The sequence below is a fragment of the Dipodomys ordii genome, unplaced genomic scaffold (genome assembly GCF_000151885.1).
Source record: "Dipodomys ordii isolate 6190 unplaced genomic scaffold, Dord_2.0 Scaffold58, whole genome shotgun sequence".
Taxonomy (NCBI): domain Eukaryota; kingdom Metazoa; phylum Chordata; class Mammalia; order Rodentia; family Heteromyidae; genus Dipodomys; species Dipodomys ordii.
In genome coordinates this window covers 8,975,795-8,990,926 of record NW_012267274.1, presented here as the reverse complement: position 1 = coordinate 8,990,926, position 15,132 = coordinate 8,975,795, and the positions used below count along the sequence as shown (strand labels likewise).

General features: G+C 38.1%; 1 protein-coding gene across 2 annotated transcripts in view; it reads left to right on the top strand.

Moving 5' to 3' along the window:
* Sec23ip (SEC23 interacting protein) overlaps positions 1-15,132 on the top strand; it is a 45,294-nt gene that overhangs the window by 13,509 nt on the left and 16,653 nt on the right. For both annotated transcript variants that reach the window (XM_013021937.1, XM_013021936.1), the window contains exons 6-13: positions 1,235-1,355; positions 3,303-3,392; positions 4,675-4,816; positions 6,494-6,702; positions 7,040-7,158; positions 7,690-7,842; positions 10,209-10,304; positions 14,507-14,704. In XM_013021937.1, the coding sequence (XP_012877391.1) occupies positions 1,235-1,355; positions 3,303-3,392; positions 4,675-4,816; positions 6,494-6,702; positions 7,040-7,158; positions 7,690-7,842; positions 10,209-10,304; positions 14,507-14,704 (1,128 nt within the window). The remainder of the gene's footprint in view (positions 1-1,234; positions 1,356-3,302; positions 3,393-4,674; positions 4,817-6,493; positions 6,703-7,039; positions 7,159-7,689; positions 7,843-10,208; positions 10,305-14,506; positions 14,705-15,132) is intronic.

The following is a 15,132-nucleotide window of genomic DNA, read 5'->3' as shown; positions in this document are numbered from 1 at the left end:
TGTGTGTGTGTGTGTGTGTGTGTGTGTGTGTGTGTGTGTGTGTGTGTGTGTGTGTGTGTGTGTGTGTGTATGTGGTAGGGGTTGGGGGGGGGAGAAAGAGAGAGAACTTGGACTTGAATTCAGGACCTGGGAGCTGAGGGAGGGGGAGAAAGAGAACTGAGTCTTGAATTCAGGACCTAGGAGCTGTCCTTTAGCTTTCTCACTCAAAGCTGGTGCACTTGTACTTGCTAGGCAAGTACAACTTCATCTTTACTCCAGTCCTTTTACTCTTAGGGTGTTTTTTAGACAAGATCTTGTGCTAAGGTTACCTGGGCTGGCCTCAGGAATATGATCAACCTCCTCAGTAGCTGGGATCACAGGCATGTACCATCATGCCCTACCACATTGGTTTGTTTTGTTTTTAGAGAAAAAAAAAATCTCTGTATGGCACAGAGCTGAATTTAATTAAGTTGATTTAATGAGTAGATTTCTTCTTGGAGCTTTTTTTTTTTTTGTCATTCAGTTTTTGTCACTGCAGTTAAATTTGTCAGTTACTTGGGAGCTTTGCCATTTAAAGAATTTTGCCTAATGTGTTTTTATAAGCTAGATTTCTTAACTAAAGATAAGTTGGCCATTAGAATGAAAACATCTTCAAGGTAAATTGGGCACCAGTAGCTCCTGTCTTTAATCCTATCTATTTAGGAGGCTGAGATCTGAGGATCAAGGTTCAAAACCACCAGAAAACTGGAAGTGGTGCTCTGGCTCCAGTGGTTGAGCGCTTGACTTAGAAGAGCTGAGGGACAGTGCCCAAGCCCAGAGTTCAAGTCCCACGACCCACCAAAAAAAAAAAAAAGAAAGAAAATGAGGAGTGGGGCTGTGGCATAAAGTGATAGAGCACTAGCTTTGAGTAAAATGCTCAGTGACAGTGCGTAGGCCCTGAGTTCAAGCCCCACAACTGACAAAAAAATCTTCAAGGTGTACTTTTGTTATTTTATATATGTGTAGTGCTGATAATGGAAGCCAGGGTTTTTTATTTAGTTGTGTAATTTTCTGTCATGAGCATTGGATTTATTTGATTTTGGTGGTTAACATTAGCAGGAGTCTCAACAAAATTTGTTTGTGAGCATAGTACTGCTACTTGATTTATCAGCTTTTCATACTTAATCATAGTTTACTCTGTTAAAAATACCTTACTTACCTATCATGGGAAAGAGTTTGAAAATGAGCTCTGTAATAATTCTTTTATGTCCCAAAGGTTATTGTGCAGTTCCAGCCTTCCTCAGTGCCTGATGAGTGGGGAACTACCCAGGATGGACAGACCAGGCCCAGGGTTGTAAAGCGAGGGATTGATGACAGTCTGGATGAGATTCCTGATGGTATGCATAGTTTGTTTAGGTGTCAAGTCTTTTTCAAAGTCTTCTTTATTTTAGCATTATTCTTTAGAATGATGAAAAAAGAAACATTTTTAGGACATCCTACTATAACACTTGGAAGTCAGCCATTTTGGCACAACTGTATTTTATTTTCCTTCAGTATTTGGGCATATTTGTTCTTTTGATTTTTATTACTTTCTTCTCCTCAATAATATGTATATGTGTATATATAACTTCGTGTGTGCGTGTGTCTGTGTCTGTGTGTTTGTGTGTGTGTTGGTACTGGGCTTGAATTCAAGATCTCGTGCTCTTACTTTTTTTTTTGCTTAGCACTTTAACACAGAAGCTTTACCATTCTGGCATTTTGCTGGGAATAGGAGATAATAGTCTCATGGATTTTTTTCTGCCCAGGCTGGCTTTGAACCATGATCCACAGATCTCAGCCTCCTGAGTAGTTAGGATTATAGGCGTGAGCTACTGGTGCCCAGCATCCTGTTACTATTATCGTTTATTATTGTTATAAAGGTGATATACAGGGGATTATACTATGTAAGTCAGGTAATGAGTACATTTCCTTTTAGCCAGTGTCACCCCTTCCCTTGTTCTCTCTGTCTATCCCTTCTGTCTCTACCCACAAGTTATATAGTTCCTTTAGTTCCTTTTCAACTTAGTGTCTAGTGAGTACCACTGCTGCGTCTGTTCACTTTTTGTCCTTCAGTTTCTTTGCCCCCTCCTTATGTTCTTCTATTTTTTTATTTGGAATTCTGATTAAGGTACGCAAACCACATAATGTAGATAGCCAACTATGTATTATTATGATGAAGTACATCATGGGGTGGTACTAAGATTTTGGGGTTGTTTTTGTGCTTTACTTGTTGAGTGGGGTGGCAAACTTACTATAAAAGAGCCAGACAGTGAGTGTTTAAGGCTTTGTAGGCCACGCGGACTCTGCTGATACTACTAGTTTTGCCACTGTAGTGTGAAAGTAGTTATAGACTATATGGAGACAAATGTGGATAGCCATCTTCTAGGGAAACTTTCATTTCTAAAATAGGCAGCAGGCAGGATGTAACCAAACTGTGCTCTAGTGCATGTACTTTGTTTTCCCCTGTTATACCATATAAGGATGGGCTCTATTTTGCCGTTTATAGGTAAATGTTTGTTTCATTATCTGCTAAAAATGATGAAGTAAGGGGTAGGTAGAGAGGGATGAGTGAGAGTGTTAAAAGGGGTGACATTGATCAAGATGCATTATATTCATAAACTGCTTTGTTAAATATCAATTCTTTTGTATAGCTAAAGATAATTTAAGAATGAAAAACCTTACAAAGTAAGTAGATGTTATTAAACCTGAGAAATAATAGATTTAACTTGGAGATGTTCTTAATAATATTTGTGAATCAAGAGGAAGGGTTTTGGGAAAATATTTGTAAAGTTTTATGTTGAAAGATTGCTTTTTCCATGTGGAGCTTAGATTTTGTTTTCTCCTCTTTAAAATTTATTTATTTTTATTATAAAGGTGATGTTCAAAGGGATTACAATTACATAAGACAGATGAAGCGTACATTCCTTTTTGGACGGTGTCACCCCTTTTCTACTCTTGGGTGTTTGGTGTTGAGTAATTGAACCCAAGGCCCTGCCCTTGTCCATGCTAAGCCCCCAATCACTGTGCTAAGGAGTTCTGAAAAGATCTCAAGGGGATGGAGATCTGTAGGCACAGAAGTACAAACCACATGCTGGTTTTGTGTGCAGAGAGCTTGCTTCTCCACCCATCTCATCTGCCCGTCATGTGCCAAGGTGCCAAGGTGGACGAAGTAATTTGGCAGAAGATAAAGAAGCTTACTTGCTTGGAAGGGTCATCCATTTCTTTGGCCAGTTTGTAATAATAAAGCGGTATTTGATAGATTTTCCTGTTAAACAAATTCTCAGTTTTTCAAATTTTTCAAATAGGGGAAATGCCTCAGGTTGACCATTTGGTGTTTATGGTGCATGGCATTGGACCTGTGTGTGATTTGCGCTTTAGAAGCATTATTGAATGTGGTAAGTATTTTGTCATGTTTTTACTCCTAGAATGATTTAAGAACTAATTTAGAAGAAGAACTTTGTTTCTTTTTTTTTTTTCTTCTTCTTCTTCTTCTTTTTTTTTTTTTAAAGGTAGTGAGGTTGAACTCAGGGCCTAGGTGCTGTTCCTGAGCTTTTTTGCTCAAGGCTAGCAACAGCTCCACTTCTAGTTTTCTGGTGGTTAATTGGAGATAAGAGTCTCTAGATTTTGCTGCCTGGGCTGGCTTTGAACCAAACCTTCAGATTTCATTCTCCTGAATAGCTAGGATTACAGGTGTGAGCTCCCAGCTCTAGAAGAACTTTTAAGTATTCAGTTTTAGGATAGTTCCCAGTTTTATATTATTTCTTCTGATCAGTGGGAAATATTAATTTGTATTTGATTTGCTCTTACACTGTTATATCTGAAGAATTAGAAGGAGGTTTGGAAAAAAAGTTGACTTTGCTGATAGCCTCTGCCTGACACTTCCAGCAACATGGAAAGAACTATGGATGAGTACATTTATAGGGGGACCCATAAAAGATGCCTAGTTGATTTAAATCTTTGCAGTTTTATTTTTATGCCTCTATAATTATAGTTCATATTTACTGAATACATAGTACTTGCTAAGTACTTTGTGATTATATCATTTACCCTCACAAACACACCTTTGGGGAACAGGTATTATCACTGTTACCCCACTGCCAGGAGACGATCTGAGACTGGTATCATAGTCAGTACTGGAACTGGAATCCTCCAGTAGGAAGCTTGATTGTTGTCTTCTAGTTCTCTGCCACGGTGCCTTCCAGTAATGCTAAACTTTTTTTTTTTTTTTTTGCTATATGTGTGCCAGTGCTGGGGCTTGAAACTCAGGGCCTCGGTGCTATCTCTAAGCTTTTTTGCTCAAGACTGGTACTCTGCCATTTGAGCCATAACTCTGCTTCTGACTTTTTAGTATTTAGCTGGAGATGAGTCTCACAGACTTTAGGGCACATGGCTGACTTTGAACTGCAATCCTCAGATCTCCTGAGTAGTTAGGGTTATAGGTAGGAGCTATTGGTGACTGGCAAAACTAATTTTTTTCCCTAGGCATTTATTCTTCTACAATGATGAAAAGTTAAAAAGAGTTTTCTAAAAGTCATAATTTATGTTTATACAAAGTCTGTCATTTAAAAACGTATCTTTATTTTATAACAAAAATGCTGGCATATTTGAGATTATCTCCAATTGGTTCTCAAGCTAGGACACTTTAATAATTTATCTTCCTTGATATTTTTTTTTAAGTGGATGATTTTAGGGTAGTTTCTCTGAAATTGCTGCAGACACATTTCAAGAGATCTTTAGATGATGGGAAGATCAGCAGAGTGGAGTTCCTTCCAGTTCCCTGGCACGGCGCCTTGGGTGGGGATGCCACAGGCGTCGACAGGTTTGTAGACTTTCACAATTTGTTTTTCAGTTAGAGGCAAAATTCAAACCATAATATGAAGTAAGTTTATTATGATTTTGAGAAATATTTGTTTTAATTATATACCGGCTCTGATATATGATTAAATAGTAGCTGTATGATTTATGTGCTACTTTTCTCTTACATTGTGTATCCATTTTTCTCTTATTTGAAATGTTTAAACCAGGCTTAGTGGCTCAAGTCATTATCATAGCTTTTTGGGAGGCAGAGATAAGGAGATCATGGTTCAAGGTCAGCCTGGGTATGAAAGCTCACCAGACCCTATTTCAGTCAATGGCCAGATGTGATGGCATGTGCCTGTCTTCCCAAGCTACAAGGAAGCCCAGTGGCTGGGTGCTGTGTGGCACATGCCTTTCATCCAGGTGACAAAGGGGAGCACTAATAATTTCATAGTCCAGCCAAGGCATAGAGAGGCTGCCAGAGAGCTCACGTGTAGAGCTCCTTTTAGCGAATATACATGAGGTCCTGGGTTCAAAATTCCAATACTGGAAAATAAAAAGTTTAAGAAAATCATTAAAAAATTTTAACTGGTGTGCTTTACTTTCTTGTGTGTGCTAGGAATTAACCCCAGGTCTTCACATGTACCAAGTGCATATACTGTCACTGAACTAAACCTTTAACCTGGTTCTAAAATATTATTCTGATCTCTTGTGATTAAGACATTTAGGTTGCTTAGTAGCATTCCTGCCTGAATAGCAGTAGCATGCTCCTCCTTCACCATGTGACAACTAAACATGTCTCAGAAATTGCCAGATGTCCTCTGGGAGTTAGCACCACTCCTAGTTGAGATCTGCTGATATAGATTTATTGTTTTGACTAGAGAATGCTCTTTGAAGTACAATTCTTTGTTACATGAAACTCAGTGGCATTGCAGGCCATTTAAAACTTTTTTTCTCAGTGCTTTCAGTGCTCATCAGGAACTGTGATCAATAATACCCTACTCAATTTTGAATAATCACATTTCAGATCCAAAAATATAGAAAATATTTATGCTGCACACAAGACTAATATTTATGTCAATTTTAGTAGTATCATACTGTCTTAGGCTTAATATAGCTAATCCTACAAACAGCATTCTCTCTAAAGTATACCCCTGTTTTAAAAGCGTTTCCTTTCTCAATCAGTGTTTACAAACTGCACTCAGGTCATTCTCAAATCAGCAAAGGATTTCAATCCATTAAATTGTTTCTTATTCCATGTGACCATCTCTTTTGTTCCTTTTGACCATAATTTTTCTCAGGTATTTAGATTTCCAATTGGAAGAAAAGTGGAAGTATAGTTTTTCTTCTTTAAAAATGAAATATAAAGCTGGGTGTTAGTAGCTTACAACTGTAATCTTAACTATTAAATAGGGTGAGACCTGGAGGATCATAGTTGAAAGCCAGCTTGGATAGAAAAGTTCTCAGAATTGATTAATTTAGAGTGCTTAATCTTGGGCTGAAGGCTGTGTCTCAGTAGTAGAGACTTGCCTAGCAAGCAGGGGGCTCTGAGTTCAAACCCTAAAACTGTTTTATAAAAAAGAAAACATCTAGACTGATTATCCTATACATTTTACTGTTTTCAGAAACAAAAATTTAAACTTTAAATAGCCATAGGTTAAAGGTAGATACTAATAACATTTTTTTTCTTTTTAAACAGGAATATTAAGAAAATTACTTTGCCAAGTATTGGCCGGTTTCGTCACTTTACCAATGAAACCTTGCTAGATATTTTATTTTATAACAGCCCCACCTACTGCCAGACAATTGTGGAAAAAGTGGGAATGGAGATAAATCGTCTCCATGCCCTCTTCATGAGTCGGAACCCTGACTTCAAAGGAAAAGTCTCTGTTGCAGGTCACAGTTTAGGTAAAACTTACTTCTGTGCATTGTCAACCTGTGAAATTATCACTGTTTTTAGTGTGCCTGACATTGTTAGTATGAAACTTAGAATTATACATCTGAAGTTTTTATAGAGGGTAGAAATGAATGCTTTGAGTTTAGATTCTGCCTTCATACCTACAATTGCATGGGTTCTGTTCTATTGGATATTTTAATTTCTTATTTGATAAAATAATATTGAGTATCAGTCCTTAATTTTTTATGGTTTCTGCCTAGGGACTTTGAAAAAATAGTAGGAAAACTTATTAGTATTATAAAAACACCTATTACTTACATTATAAAACGAAATACTTCTTTTTCTTAGGTTCTTTAATATTGTTTGATATCCTATCTAATCAAAAAGATTTGAATATCTCAAAGTCTCCGGGGCCTGCAACTATTGCTAATGGAGTTGTGAAGCAGCTGAATTTTCAAGAAAAGCAGGTGTGTCTGCACATGACCCTGTCAGTGTTAGAGATAGAGCCAAACCATTTTCCAAAATCTGTCTTAGTTTCTGAATTCTGTTTTTATATATCATTATATGTGGAGACTTAGTACATTGAAGAGATGGGTTTGGTGGTACACATCTGTAATCCCTGCTATTTGGAAGACTAAAGTAGGAGGATTGCAAGTTCAAGGATCAGCCTGGGCAGCATAAGGAGATACCATCTCCAAGAGAAAGCAAAACAAAAAAGAAGTTTAATGGAAATATATATGTATATAATTATATATATTCTTCTCCTTTATACGTGTAAATATGAAAGTTATGATTCTTAAAATGTAAGTTATTGTTGGAAATTGGAGTATGTGACTTACTAGATTTATATCTTTCAAAATATTCACATGTTGGATGTCAATTATGATTTGTCTTCAGGACAAATTATTTAAGTTTTTTCTGTAGATCAGAGAAACTTTGTGGATTTTTTTCCTTAACTTTGTAATGATCTTTCTCCCTTATTTTTTTGTTTTGTTAAGATGCCTGAAGAGTCAAAGCCGCCTTTGGATGAATCGTGTGACCTTGATGTTGAAAATGAAAAAGTTCTAACTTTGCAAGAAACTCTAGAAGCACTTAGCCTCTTTGAATATGTTAGCACTTTTGAAAAAGAAAAGATTGATATGGAATCTCTGGTACTGATGATAACTTGATTTCATTTTTGTTTAAAATTATCCTGTGTATAAGATTTAAAAAAATTCGAGTAATTTAAAAGCTGGCATGATTGGCTTATACCTGTAATTCTAGCAACTCAGGAAGCTAAGATCTGAGGATTGTGGTTCAAAGCTAGCCTAGGCAGAAAAGTTTGCAAAGCTTATCTCCAGTTAACCACTAAAGGGGAAGGGGAGCTGTGGCTCATGTGGTAGAATACTAACCTTGAGCAAAAAAGCTCAGGGACAGTGCCTAGTCTCTTAAATTCAAGTCCCAGGATTGGTATAGCCCCTTACCCACCTACCCTCCCCTCCAAAAAAAAAAAAAAAGACTTAAACATTCTTATGTCAAAATTTATTCCCTATAAGGCAAACACTTAAATGCTTAAAAAAACAAAAAAACAAGCAAATAGAATTGAAGAAAAAAAACCAAACCCAGGGTTGTTCACAGTTTATCTTGTCTGAAATCCCATCTGCTTGGAAGGTAGAGATAAGGGAATGATGGTGTGATGCTAAATCTGGCTAAAAATTTAGTGAAACCCTCATCTCAACAAACTGAATGTGGTGGTTTACACCTGTAACATCAGCTACTTGAGACAGGTAGAAGGACTGAGGTCTGAAGCTGGTCATGGACAAAACTGGAGGACCCTGTCTGAAAAATAACTGAAGTGTAAAGCACTGGGATCATGACTTAAGTGGTAGAATAATGCCCAGAAGCTTAAAGCCCTCAGTTCAAAACAATGTGTAAAGGCTTTTTCAAGTATGATACAAACCCAGAAGCCATGAAAGAAATAGAATTGCTTAACAGTAAACATTATCAGCAACATCTACAGACCATTGATAGATTAGGAAGACATGTATACCACGTATCACAAGGAGGGCTGATTTCCTTAATACTCAGAATGTCTAGGAAGCTGGTGGAAAAGCACTAGGCAAACAGGCAAATAACATATAAAGATTATTTATAGAGAGGAAGGTTAAGTGGCATTTACCATTCATAAAGTCATAAGAGAAATGCAAATTGAAAGTGCAGTGAGGTTTTTGTTTTTGATCTATCTTTGACCTATCTTTACTGAGTAGGTCAAAATAGGTGCTAGCACATATTGATGAAAATGTAAATTGGTAGCATTTCTTTTTTTTTTTTTTTTTTGGTTGGCCGTGGGGCTTGAACTCTGGGCCTGGGCACTGTCCCTCAGCTCTTCAGCTCAAGGCGAGTGCTCTACCACTTGAGCTACAGTGCCACTTCCAGTTTTCTGGTGGTTTATTGGAGATAGGAGTCTCATGGTCTTTCCTGCCCGGGCTGGCTTTGAACCACGATCCTCAGATCTCAGCCTCCTGAGTAGCTAGGATTACAGGCGTGAGCCACCAGCGCCCGGCAGTTGGTACCATTTCTATGGAATTTTGTGATACCTTTGTATCTGTGCGTGTGCGTGCGTGTGTTTGTGTGTGTCAGGGCCTGGGTGCTGCCCCTGAGCTTTTTTCCTTAAGGCTAGTATTTGAGCTACATTTCCACTTCCATCTCTTGGATGTTTAATTGGAGATGATTCCCATGTGACTTTCCTGCTCAGGCTGGCTTTGAACTGCAGTCCTCAGTCTCAGCCTCTTGAGTAGCTAGGATTATAGGCCTGAGCCACCAGCACTGGGCTGTTGATATCTTTTAACATGTAAAAATTACATCTTCTTAAAGCAATTTTACTTCTAGAAATACTTTGTATAGAGAAGTTGTCCCAAGAGTATATACAGTACACTTGCTGAGCACTTTAATAATACATGAATACAATAGAAACCCCGTCAAGCATTCGTTGGTAGGCCTGGTTAAATCATTTCTGTGTGGTTACACAGCAGAGGACCTGTGCCTGTGAACAGATGAGGCAACAATGGAGATTCTGGTGAAAGAGAGGAGTTGAGTTCTGTGTGTACAGAGGAGATACACACACACACATACCTATACACATGTGCATGACTTACCTCTGGCAAAGAGTACAAATTGCCAACAGTTGTTTCACAGAGAATTGGGTGATTGGGACAAAATGGAAGGGGGAAACTATTATATGCTTGAGATTTTGGAGTTACATTTTTTTAATTAAAAAAATAATAGAATGTTTAGGTTGGAGAGGCCTTGTATTTTAAGGCTTAAATTTATTGTTAAAAACAAACCTCAAACCTAACTTTAAAGAAGTGACTGATTCTTATCGCTATTATTTTTTTCAGTTCAACATGTAATTTTATGCATATACGATGTATCTTGATCAGTCTCTCCCCTACTGAGCTCTTTTTTAAAAAATAATTTTGTATTGTATTGCAATTTTATTGATTTCCAGATTGATTGATGGGTGTGTTTCTTTTTAAAGCTCATGTGTACAGTTGATGACCTGAAGGAAATGGGGATACCTCTTGGACCCAGGAAGAAGATAGCTAATTTTGTAAAACGTAAAGCAGCCAAACTGGTAAAGTCTCTCTCTGCCTTCAAGATAATACTTATCTTTTGACCTGTTGGTTTTTATTTTAGAAATTTATAGTTTCCTATGGTTGGATAAGCTAGTACACAGTAACAGAGCTAATAGAGTTCTCAGAACTGGGTTTAAATCCATGTCAAGCTAAATAACTCCCAAAATAGAGGGAGTTTCCAGAACAAAGGACTTTCAACTTTTTTTTTTTTAATTTAATTTTTTATTTTTTTGTTGGTTGTGGGGCTTGAACTCTGGGCCTGGGCACTGTCCCTCAGCTCTTCAGCTCAAGGCAAGTACTCCACCACTTGAGCCACAGTACCACTTAGTTTTCTGAGTGGTTTATTGGAGATAAGAGTCTCACGGCCTTTTCTGCCCAGACTGGCTCAGATCTCAGCCTCCGGAGTAGCTAGGATTACAGGCATGAGCCACCATGCCCAACTTAGGATTTTAAACTTTTTTAGATGGTTATTTGTGGTTATAGGCAGATAGATGAGTCCAGTGTCCTCACTCTTGGCACAAGTACACATTCGTGCCTAATTGGCTTAATTTCTGTGATGCTTGGTTTCCTTCATTTCTAAAATGTGAACGACAGTTTCTTCCTCATAGGTGGCATGAGCAGGAGATAGCTGGTGAAACCTTGTGTGCAGCACTCCTCGCCACGTAGAGATAAGGAATTGTGCCCTGCACGCTTCTTAAATGATAGCCAAATAGCAGAACAAAGCAATAGTGACAAGCTATAAAAATAATCTCAGAAAAACTTACTTCACTTAATTTGAATTTAATATCAGATTCTGTAGAGATTTCCTGATTAATTAGAAAAGTTAAATAACAAAGATGTCTTATTTTTTGATACTGAGGGCATCTTATTTTTTTTTTTTTTTTGGTTGGCCGTGGGGCTTGAACTCTGGGCCTGGGCGCTGTCCCTCAGCTCTTCAGCTCAAGGCGAGCGCTCTACCACTTGAGCTACAGCACCACTTCCAGGGCATCTTATTTTTACTGTTATGAACTTCTTTAAATTTTTATGTATTTGTTTTTTTGTGGTACTATGTTTGAACTCAGGATCTGTACTGTAGGCATGAAATTTGCCACTGAAGACTATGTCCTCAGCCCTTTTTGCTTTAGAGTATTTTTCAGATAGGATCTTGGCTAAGACCATCCTCTTCTGTATGTCTTTTGAATAACTGAGATTATAGGAGCATACTACCAAAGTCCAGTGTATTTGTTTTAAATTTTTATTGTGATACTGTACAGAGGGGTTACATTTACATGAGCAAGGTAATGAGTACATTTCTTATCCAGCATTGTTGCCTCCTCCTTTGTTTTCCCCTACCATCCCTTCCCTCCCACCTTTAACTCAGTCTTGTGCATACTGGGCAAATGCTTCCCCACTAGGCTATGTCTTTTGAACTTCTTTGGTTCTATTATTTGTTCTATTTTTTTTTTTTTGGACATTAACATGCCACTTTTTAATATGGATGCGACTGTCATCTGATTTTTCATGATTGGCCTAAGGAATTGAGTCAGTCAGCATTTAATGGAACATCTCTTTCTAGGTCAGGTCTTGGGCTTAGTTCATGGGATTTAGAGAAAGTCCGTGAGTATGCAGCCCAGTTCAGGAGAGTGTGTTAATCCCACATGACAGGCACGAGACCTACAACAGGAGGCATTTAGTGCTGTCAGCCAGATGAGGGAGTGGGGTGTTCTGGCTTGTTGCTGGGGACTGAGGGTGGTGAGAGAACACTTGCCAAAGTGTTACACTTGAGCTTGTAGCTTCATCAAGGGCAGTGGCTGGCTAGGAGCAGGCACGTGTTTCCTGTACTTGGAGCATCAGGTGCACTGGTCATGGGGAAGGAATGAGGGTTCTGAAGGCAGGTTGGATTGCCCCTTTTACAGCAATAGTTTTCAGGTGTATTCTTATAGCTGTGAAAGTTGTGTTTTTCAGCAAATATCATAAAATGCTAACCTGTTTATTCTGTCAACATGGTTGTGTGGCAGGAAATTTTCTGTTTAGTCTAAATTTTAGTTCTAATTTGTTTAGGAATCTAAAATTTAAAATATATGTCAAATCACATTCTGAAATTTCACCCATATGCATGCCATGTGCGTGTGCACACACACACATCCATAATGCATGAACTTTTGAATATATTAATTCTTTTCTACTTTTAAAAAAAATTATTTACTATCTTATTCTGTTGGCTAGAACCTCCTAGCTGATACAGAGTACATTGGCCAAAACAAAAAAAAAATGGCTTTGTAGATTTAAAATTGAGAGAAAATGCATTTAATCCACTGGGCCTTTTGTTCTGTGACTTGAGGCATGTTTTCACTTTAGCAGCCGTGAGGCCCCTGTCCTCTCTCATCAGTGTCTGTCAGGAGCTGCTGGAAAGCCTGTGCTCACACAGAGTTCACACGGAGTTCACACCGTGGCAGTGTGTGATGGCGCTGGAAGAGGACGGAGCTAGCAGCTCATGCCAGCCCCGTGGTATTATACCAAGACAGAGAGAGATGACAGGTTGTACACTCAAAGATGGAAAGGAAAAGAGCAAATACAAGACATTGTAGAGCCAACTATATTTGATTAAATGTAGAGAAAGGTTATTAGCATGGCAGGTTACAGGTGTTTTTCATCTAATTTTTCCTGTTTAAAATTGAATCATTGTTCGTTGGCAATTCACAAACAATTCTTCATCACACTCAAGTTCTCCAGCCCTCTGATGAGCATGGTGATAACTGGGTTATGAGTACTGGTAGTGCTCCCGTAGGCAGGTGTGGTGTTCCACACACACCCTAGGAAGGTACAGGCTTGTAAAGCAAGACAGAAATAAGGAGCAGCAGCTGTGTCTTTAGGCCCTGAATCATGTCCTTAATCTTTTTTTTTGGGTGCCAATCCTGGGGCTTGAATTCAGGGCCTGGCACTGTCCCTGAGCTATTTTTGCTCAAAGCTAGTGGTTTACTACTTGAGCCACAGCTTCACTTTCAACTTCTTGGTAGTTACTTAGAGATGAGTCTCAAGGACTTTCCTGTTCAGGCTAGCTTTGACCCTCAATCCTCAGATCTCAGCCTCTTGAGTAGCTAGGATTATAGGCATGAGCCACTGGCACTGAGCCTTATTCTGTAACAGAGGTAGAAAGTAGAAAAGGATTCTGTAGTTCTTGAAAAATTTATAGAAGGAGCTTATTTTTATAGACTGTAATTGCTTGGATATATAAATTATTGCATTATGAGAATATTTTGATTTTTAAAAGATGTTTTGATGATTAAATTTTTGGCATGATCATATATATTTTTAATCCAAAAGTATTTGGCTTTGGAAGACCATGAAACCTTATTAGCCAAATCACATCCATTGCCCTGTGTGGTCCATAGATAACATGGTGCTGCTAGATGGTGTGTCCTGCTGATTTACTGTTGCTGAAAAATGGGGCCAGAGTTAGCCAAAACTGTTTTATTTAGCTGTTGTTTATAGCTATTGAAATGAAAATGAGCACATACCCCTTTACAGCTTAGGAAACAAAGGTTCCTGAGACCTGCAGAGAAGACAAGTCAGCTATGGCAAGTGTTCTCATTCCTCTGACACTGTGGAGTTCAGGGTGTAACCATAAACCACCAGCAATGGCTTTGGCTTATTATCCATGTCTCCTCTTATGTGTTTGCCCATAGCTCTTATTTGTTTATGGAAATGCAGAGATCTTAAGTGTTCTGGGCAATAAGTTTTGACAGTTGTATGTAACCATCTAAATCAAGAAACAACATTTTTGTCCCACAGGTAGCTCCTCATGCTTCTTACCAGCTATTTCCTCCCTCTCTATGAATCCTGTTCTGATTTCTATCATTATGGAATGGTTTGCCTGTCCTAGAAATTCATAGAAGTAGACTCAACAGTATGTACTGTTTTGTATCTGCTTTCTTAAAATACTTTTGAGATTCACCTAAGATAGCCAATACTTATATTTTGCTATATTTTTTCTTTTAATAGTCTTTTTTTACCTTAAGTTTAAGTAAATAATGGATAACATGACATTTCTTCTTAAATACTCACTGTGAATCTCTGAAAAGGACATTTTCCAAGTAATCCAGTGTTGTCGTTACTCCTACACCACTAGTTGTTCCTTAATAGCAAGGTAGTATGTGTTTTAGTGATCACCAAGAACTGAACTTTCCTAAAGATAATCTTAGGAGATTTTGGTGTTTCTTAGGAACAGAAAAAAGCAGCATTGGAGAAGAAGGCAGTGATGGCCACTTTGACAAAAGGACAAGATGAGAGTGCTCAGAAAGCCAAAGAACTGGCTTCTCTGCCTTCAGAGTCGAACGAGTCAAAGAAGAAACTTCCAGTCGGTGCTTATGTGTCTTCTGTGCGTGTTGATTATGAGTCTTTTGAAGTTGGCACAGGACAGGTAAGTTTATGCATCAATAGGGTTACATATTTGATGTCAGAAGCATTTAGTACATGGTGGCTTTGTATTCTTATATAATGTGTATTGGGTTATATGGAGAAAGTTGGTTTTTCTCTATGCTGCTTTTATAATGTTCAAAATAAGAGACATGTATATTCTGAACATAATTGTCTCAACTATGGCCCCTTCTTTTGTTACTGATTATAAGACTAATGATAATTAAATTATGACTGGTAGGAAAAAATTAAGACAGTAATAGAACATCTGACATATCATGAGGCAGTCTGGAAAGCACAACTTGGAACTTGACATCCGATCCAGACAAACTGCTTGTGCTTTTAAAGATTGTATTTAAATCTCTCTCTCTCTTCCCTTCCCCCTTCTCTGTCTCTCTGTCTCTCCTCTCTCTCTGCTGGTTCCAGGGCTAA